Source organism: Gekko japonicus, unplaced genomic scaffold, assembly GCF_001447785.1.
Source record: "Gekko japonicus isolate JY-2015 unplaced genomic scaffold, Gekko_japonicus_V1.1 scaffold328, whole genome shotgun sequence".
Classification (NCBI taxonomy): Eukaryota; Metazoa; Chordata; class Lepidosauria; order Squamata; family Gekkonidae; genus Gekko; species Gekko japonicus.
In genome coordinates, this window is record NW_015170285.1 from 166,136 (window position 1) to 174,710 (window position 8,575).

The 8,575-nt window shown below is 48.3% G+C and overlaps 1 protein-coding gene across 1 annotated transcript in view; it reads right to left on the minus strand.

Annotated features, from left to right (window-relative positions):
• Nucleotides 1-8,575, minus strand: part of RIMBP2 (RIMS binding protein 2) — a 103,062-nt gene that overhangs the window by 46,075 nt on the left and 48,412 nt on the right. The window contains exons 5-6 of the mRNA XM_015417868.1: nt 5,674-5,783; nt 3,584-4,396 (exon numbers count right to left, since the gene is read on the minus strand). Coding sequence (XP_015273354.1) covers nt 3,584-4,396; nt 5,674-5,783 — 923 coding nt within the window. The remainder of the gene's footprint in view (nt 1-3,583; nt 4,397-5,673; nt 5,784-8,575) is intronic.

Below are 8,575 nucleotides of genomic sequence, written 5' to 3' on the forward strand. Positions count from 1 at the left end.
TGACATAAACAAGTATGTTGCAAAAAAATAAAGCGTAACCAGAATAGTGCTTGTTTCGCTACAACAGAGTAGCTACACTCTGGGATATCTATACCTACATATCTATACACACAAATGCAAAACATGCATGTAGATTCACGATGGACGAAAGGAAATGCTTCTTTACACAGAGTGGTTAAAATGTGGAATTCACTGCCACGAGATGTAGTGATGGCCACAGGCACAGAAAGCTTTAAAAGGGGATTAGATAGATTCATGGAGGGTTGGTGTATCCGTGGATACTAGCTATGGTGACTAAAGGTAACCTCCATGCTCACAGGCAGTCAGCCCCTCAATCCCAGTGCCAGGAGGCAACATCAGGGGAAGGCCTCGGCCTCTATACTTTGTTGTTGGAGCCCCCTCCCCCCACTGGCCACTGTGTGAGACAGAATGCTGGACTAGGTGGACCCTCACTGGTCTGATCCAGCAGGGCTCTTTTTATGTCCTTATGCCACGTTTTCATTTGACAGGGGCCTTTTTCATGCTAGGGGTCTTACATTAATTTATTTATTCCTCCGTGGGGCCCCGAGTGGCACAGATAAGGTTTCCACAAGGTCCCCAATAAAGGAACTGTCTAGACAAGACTAACCTAGCTTCATCAGAGTTGCTAGATCATGTGTCTTCAGCGCCATTCCCCAAGCCTTGGGGGAAAACATGGACCCATTCCAAAACCTCGACTCCATGCAGCAAAAATAACTGAGCGGGGGGCGGGGGGGAAACCTTCCGTTTCAAGGGCCTGAAAACCTGTTATCATGCGAGCACGCTTGCTACCTCTCTAATTAAAACAGATTTGCTATAAATGGCACTGTGCTGGATGGGAACCTGACCTCAAAATAGCTCTTCCATTATTGAGGCTCATGTATAATTCATGAGCTTGGTCACATGTTTGGCAACGTCCTGGTGAAATTGAACAAGCTAAAAAAAAGATCAAGATGGGTATTCATGTTGGTCTGCCTATAGCAATAGAAAAGATCAAGAGTCCAGCAGCACCTTACAGATTAACCAAATTTGTGGCAGGGGATGAGCTTTTGTGAGTCACTGCTCACTTCAGTCACTGGACTCTTGCTCTTTTCTACTGCTAGATAAAGGTAAAGGTTTCCCTTGCTCAAAAGCCAGTCAAATCTGACTCTAGGGATGTGGTGCTCATCTCTGTTTCCAAGCCGAAGAGCCAGCGCTGTCCGAAGACGTTTCCGTGGTCATGTGGCTGGCACAACTAGACGCCGAGGTGCACGGAACGCTGTTACCTTCCCACCAAAGTGGTACCTATTTATCTACTTGCAATTTCTTGCTTTCAAACTGCTAGGTTGGCAGGAACTGGGACCAGAGACGGGAGCTCACTCCATCATGCGGCACTTGGGCCTCGAACTGCTGAACTACCGACCTTCTGGTCTGCAGTTCAGCGTCTTAACCACTTGAGCCACCACAGCCCTGCTGCTATGTGCAGATTATCACGAAAGCTCATACCCTGCCACAAATTTGGTTACTCTCTAAGGTGCTGCTGGGCTCTTGCTCTTTTCTAAAGCTAAAAAAAGCTTTCAGGGAGAAAGGATTGCCCTTTCCAGAGAACCGCCCCCTTGTCTTTCTTTCAACAATCAGTTCCTCTTACAGGGACCACCCCCCAACAACTTCACGTTTCCATTGCCAAACTGATTTAACTGCTTAAGACTGAGGGAAAAGAATAGACTCATTTTGCAGCTGGCAGTATGCATGGTTCTAGTTGGCCAATATACACCAGGGTTGCTGCTCATTTTACTCTTAGGAAGAAAGGAAGGCTGTTTCCCAGGACAACGTGCTTAGCTTTAATTTAACAAGGGATGAGATGACCTATAAACAGAAGCAGCCTTGCAGATGTGCATGGTGGACAATATCTATCTATGTTTATACAGCACAGGGTAAATAAACTAGCGCTCTGGGCTGTGCACGCTATGAATCTCGATTGATTGGCAGGTTGACACTTGCAGCATCCAAGCCTTGCTCGCTGCCAGAGGATATAGTAATGGTCACAAGCACTGATGGATTTAAATGGGGATTGGACAGATTCATGGAGGATAGGTCTATCAGTGGCTGCTAGCCATGGTGCCTAAAGGCTAGCCTCTGAATCCCAATGCCAGGAGGCAACATCAGCGGTGGCCTCAGCTTCTATGCCTTGCTGATGGCCTTCCGGAGTTGTTGGCCACTGTTTGAGACAGGATGCTGGACTAGATGGACCACTGGTTTGATCCAGCAGGGCTTTTATGTTCTTATGCCCTGAAGACTCTCAGCCCAGCTAGCATAGGGCAGGATTGCTTATTGTAAACCCAGCATTCAGTGACCACCTGGGGGTGTGTTTCCCAAGTGAATATGTCTGTCTTATAACAGCATGGATCTAATTCAGACATAGCAACAAGCCATGGTTTGCCATTACAGGAATGAGCCTCTGAAATCCCTCTGGAGCACGGGCTCCCTTCTGCTTCTCCTACAGTGCAGACCAGATCCTGAAGGTTTCTGGGTTCCTAAGAAATCATAGCTTTTTGTCATGTCCGAATTGGATGAAACAGCAAACTGCGGTTTGTCCTCAGACCTACAAACCAGAGTTACAAACCAGCATTAAACCATGGTCTGGAATGCCAGTCTGTAGTCAAACCACCTCTTGTAGTTTCACTGATAATCTGGCTGTCATGACAAACTAGTTCATCAGGAAACGGGAAGTATGCAACCTCTGAGTCTTGTGCAAGAGGAGTACATGAACCCAAGGACTTTCAGTGCTCAGTGCTGTAATGACAAACTTTGGTCTATGGTTTCTAGAATACGCATTTCTCATTTAAAACCTCATGTGCACCCTTTCTGTCCTCTGAAAGTCTTCTGCCTGCCTTGGGTTTTTCATTCATCATTTCCCCCACACCTGTCCACCATTACACTCTTAATACTGGCTTTTTCTCAAGCGTCTCCTTTAAAGCCTGCAAAAGAAATGGGCTCTATTGCACAGAAGATTGTGTGCGTAAAGTGCTATCAAATCACAGCTGACTTCTGGTGACCCCAGCAAGGGGCTTTCAAGGTAGTTCACCATTGGCTTCCTCTGCAGAGCCTTCTTTGGTGGTCTCCCTTCCAAGTATTGACCCTGTTTAGCTCCAGAGACCTGATGAGATTGGGCTATACCATGATCTGATGAGATCGGGCTATACCATGCCACCTTCCCTCCCGTGCATAAGATTATGGCACAATAAATTTGTTAGTCTTTTAAGGGCCTCGAGTCTCCAGTTTCATAGGGCTGCCACCAACCAACCAACATAGCTATACCCTTGGAATTCTTGAGATACTCCACTAAACATAAATATTACTTAGCCCAAATAGTAAACCTTGGTTGTTTAGAGGGATCCAGGTGACCAGTTCCATCAACTAAAACGGTGGTGAAGATAGAAATACTACCTTGTACAACTAGCTTGACAACTGTTCAGAGATGTTGATGATAACAATTGTATTTTAAGTGAGTCCATCAGATTTAAAGTATGGTTGCTTGTCATCCAGCAAGCACTCAACAATACCACACTAGCAAAAAGGAGCCAACCTGCAGGCAATGTTGAGAATTCGACAAAGGCTTCTTTTTTTTCCCGCTGCTCCAGAGGGAGTTGCCAGGGCATTTGGTGAGGCTTGGCCAATACCTTCACCTTGTAGGGCATGTTAGGCTTCAGGTTAAAAAACTGGTACTTGTATCGGGCAGCCTTGACAATGTCAAACTCTTCTTCATTGAGAAAGATCACGTGGCTGTAATTGCTGTTGGTCGGGAGCCAGGAGAGCTCAGCAGAGATTTGCGTTACGTTGTCCACCTTCAGGTGAGATGGAGCCACAATGACATCCTTCCCAACCAACAAAGTGCACTGCAGCTCGTCAGAGTTTCCCCGGCTCGTGATGCTCTGAACTGATATTCGATACGTGCAAGTCGCAATGTTAAGTTTTTCTATGAGAGCTTTAGTTCTGCTCCCCAGGGATACGTTCATCCGTATCTCTTTGTCTACTAGGACGTTGTAGCTATGAATGGTTCCCCATCCAGGTGGCACAACTGGAGGCTCCCAGCCCACAATAACACTTTTGGCTAGTTGTTTGATAAGGGTAATTTTTCTAGGATAAGGCACAATGTCTTCTCCGATTTCGTCAATGTTCACATCCAGAGTCCCGGAACCGTTATTGACGACGCTGGATTCTAAGTGGCTCGGTGGGTTGATCTCCAGAAGACCGTCTCCTTCCAACGTGTGACCAGTGTGGTTGATGTAGTTCTGGTCCTGCTCGCTGGCCAACCCACTCGACAAACGGGATTCGTTGTCTTGAACAAAATCCACAAAGTTGGAAGGGACCAGACCTCTCTGTCCATCTAGAAGTTCACCTAGTGGGAAAGGATACCAGATGAGTGGAAGGTTGCACCAGTGGTCAAAACCAAACCATAATCTACAACACACACACACATATTGGATTTTCGTCTAACCAGTGAGCATGTAATCAATGTTATGCTAACATCCTTGTAGTTGTTTAGAGCAGGGGTCCCCAACATGCTGCCTGTGAATGCCTTGGCAGCCGCCAATACCTTTCCTGATGCCCACCAAGTACTTTTAGAGAGTGGGTGGGGCTAGGTGGGGCTTTTCCCCAGAAGGGCTTCTGATTGGCTGTGCAGATTGAAAGGTATCCTATTAAGCAAAGCTTCTGCCTGAAATGTTGAAGTGACATTCTGGGCTTGGCCCTGCCTCCTGCAGCAGACATTTTGTGATTGGCTCCACCTCCTGTGGTGACCGTTTTGTGATTGTGCCCACTGCCCTTTGTCAGAATCTGAAAGGTGCCCACGGGCCCAAAACGTTGGGGGGGATCCCTGGTCTAGGGCCTCCGGAAACACCAGAACATAGACAAGGGGGAAGCAAAAGTCATCTCCCTTGTTTTTATACCCAGAGAACAGAGACCAAAAGACCAAGGGAAAAAGCAGCTTTACCAGACTCAGGGGAAATAAGTCGCCCAAATCTCCTAAAATGTAAAGTAAGGCACACAATCTTTGTTGTGATCCCCACCTCATAGAATGGCCTGCCGGATGAAGAAGAAGAGCTGGTTTTTATATCCTGTTCTTCACTACCTGAAGGAGTCTCAGAGCAGCTTACAAACGCCTTCCCTTCCTCTCCCCACAACAGGCACCCTGTGAGGTCAATGGGGCTGAGAGAGCTCTGAGAGAACTGTGACTGGCCCAAGGTCACCCAGCTGGCTGCATGTGGAGGAGTGGGGAATTGAACCTGGTTCCCCAGAGTCTGCCGCTCTTAACCAGTACACCAAGACGAAGTCAGGAAAAAAGTCCAACCCTCCTGGCTTTCTTTATTCAGGAGTACTTTTCTAACACAGTTAATGGGGCTGTACTGTAACAAAATAGTTCAGAAAGATGTTTTGCTAAAGGGATAGGGGCTGTGTGTGCTGTCTGCAAACCAGCTCAGCAAGCAGAGAGAAACTTGGGCATGCAGGGAGTTTTAAATGAAAGTGAACATTCAAAGTTAAAATCCACCACCTGCAATCTGAAGTTCATTTTACCAGTTCCTAGGGTTCGCCGTCTCCTTCCGGGCTGCATTTGCAAACCAGGCCTTAAGTCCTAACTGGCTGAAAAGAGAAAACAAAAAGCAATGCCGGGCGAACCTTCATAGAAGCCATCTTCATCCATGTCTCCATAGACATAGAGGTATTTTCCTGCTGTGAGGGGGAGCTCCGCTTCTGGGTTTTCATTTGGTCCATCAAACGGGTTGTAGCTGCAGCGAAACACAGAGGATGACTTTTCATCATCATCTTTTAGGAATTTAAATGTGTCACTGTCAACATTCCTGGGCAGCAGGGAGGGTGGAATGAGAGGAGCACAGGTTTCTGCTTCCTCCTGCTCATCTACTCACTCCAACATACCCACTGCACATCCTGACTTTTTCCCTGTGGAGCTAGCAAGTCAGGTTCGGTTAGCAGCACCCTCAACCTTTTCCTCTCGAGCCACCAGAGGGAGCTAGCTATCTCCTCAATCCCTGCATCTCTCAGCCATTATTATATATCTCTCTTTCATAGGCAGCACCGTATCGGCCAATTTCTCCAACATCCTAACCCCTACCACCCCACCCCAGCTCTTTGCCCAATTTGCTGTCCCAGTCCGTAGTCAGCTGAATGCTCCCCCCCAAAAAAAGCTGAAATACGAGCAGTGAGGCTATAGGTATGCTAGAAAGCCCCATCGCTTTCTGATGCACCAATGGGTAGATTTGGACTGGAATAGAATTGAGTTCAAATCCCCTCTCAGGCCCCAGTCACACGGGCTGGATATCGCGGGGGGGAGGCGTGGTTGTTTGCCCCAGGGCAAAATAACGCGTGGTTGCGCCAGCAGACGTACCGTGGAGGTCCCGTGGAAGGGGGGAGGTGCCGAGCACACCACAATCCTGTGCCGCGGCAAAGAAGCGGCGTGGCAAACGGGTGTTTTGTTTTCCGGACACCAAAGTGTGCGCATGCCCCGTTGGGTGCTTGTGCGCATCCCATGGACAGTTACAAAAAACACCTTTATATGAGGGGGCATGGGCGGGCGCCGGAACTACCACCGGAAACGCGATCAGACGCCCACCCTTGCCTTGCGGTTACCGGAAACTAGTACCTCCGTACGAGGTACTAGTTTTTAACCGTGCGTCTTCGGCGGGAAGCCTCGGGTTCGCCACGGGAGCTCTACGCTTCCCAGATGTGGCGGTGGGCTCGCGCCTGGAAAATCCACCTATCTTCTGTCTCTCTAGCGTGCCTAATGCTCCGTGTGACCGCAAGAGATGGGGGGGGGGGGGAGAGATGGGAACTTATTGAAGGGCCACAATAGTTGTCCCTGTGTGATGATATAATTTCCAGAGTGACCTGGAAGTGACATCATTGTGTCGTGGGTGATGCTCTGGTATTTGTCCAGAACTCTACAGAGGTTTTGGGGAAATGCTAGAGCATTGACTCTGGCATGATGTCATCACTTCCAGGTCATGCTGGAAGCTGCATGATTGTGCAGGGGACTTTTTGCCGGCCAGTTTTCCCCCACTGCCCAGCTGAGAGGCAGTGGGCAGCAAAGGTGGGCAGTGGGAGATCTCCCACCACAAGTGGGCATATAGTAAGTCTGTCTCTCAGCCACTGAAGCTCACTAACTGAGCGGTGTTGTGTATTAAGATGGCCACTACTGCGTGGGCCCGACTATGCGGTCCTACAGGCCTTCTGACCTTTGGTTCTAGAACAATAGCCAGCTTGGATCCTAGCGTGGACCAACAGGTTCGTATGGATATGGATAGGAACCTATGGGGAATGAGGACATGTGCATTGAACCTATCATGGGCATCGGGGTGGTGGTGTTGGGTGTGTGTGTAGACTAGACTATAAGCCGGCTGCGGACTGGCTACTTTATCTTTTGTTTTCCCATGTAATCAATAAACGTGAGCTGATTTCACCATACTACGCCTGGAACTCCAGTACTTTTCACCTGGCATCAGACACACCCTCTCTCTGCCTAACCAGTCCTGCAGGACTTTTGTATGAACATAGGACTACCACATATGCTGCCTGGAGTCCATTGGAAGATGTTGCACAATATGAATGCGAGAAATAAACAAATTCCTCTCTGACCCACATGCTCAGATTCCAGATGTGTGGGTACCTTTTCAAATGACTGCAGACAGCTGCCCTCAAGTCCACAGAAGGTACTAGTATAGAGAACTACCTTGTACCAAACCAGACTTCATCTAGTCTTGCCCTGTTGGCTTTCACAGGCTGTGGGTCTTTACACCACCTTGCTGAGATTGTTTTGCGTGAGAGATTCAGTAGCTGATTGGGATCTTACTGCATGCAAAGCTGATGCTCTACCACTGATCCATGGCTTCCTCTCCTTCTGAACCAAGGGGAGATCAAGCATAAGAACATAAGAAGAGCCCTGCTGGGTTGGACCGGTGGTCCATCTATTTATTTATTTATTCGATTTATACCCCACCCTCCCCGTGGTCACACCTAGAGGGCCAACAAGCAGGGCATGCAGGCCACAGCATTCCCCTGATGCTGCCTCCTAGCACCAGTAGTCAGGTGTTTGCTGCCTGTGTACATGGAAGTTCCAGTTTCTTACTGTGACAAGTAGCCATTGATGGATCTATCCAGGGGTCATTTTGTAGAAAAAGAGGTGCAGGAGCTCATTAGCATAACTCATTAGCATAACTTGTTTGCATATGTCACACCCCCTTGACATCACCGGAAGTGTGTCAGAAGGCAACAGCCACTGCTCAGGCTCCACTGGACTGTTTTGGATTGCTAGCTATGGGGGGGGAGGACATGATGATCTGCCCTCGCAGAGGAGGGGGAGTTTGTACCGGAATAAAACTTGGTCTTAAAGGTGCCACAGGCCTGTTTTGGATTGCTAGCTGTGGGGGTGGGGTGGGGAGAGACACACAGATCTGCCCTCACACAGATCTGTGCAGAATGAAAGAGAGAGAGAGAGAGAGAGAGAGAGAGAGAGAGAGAGAGAGAGAGAGAGAGAGATACGAAAAGAGGAGAAAAGAGCAGAGAA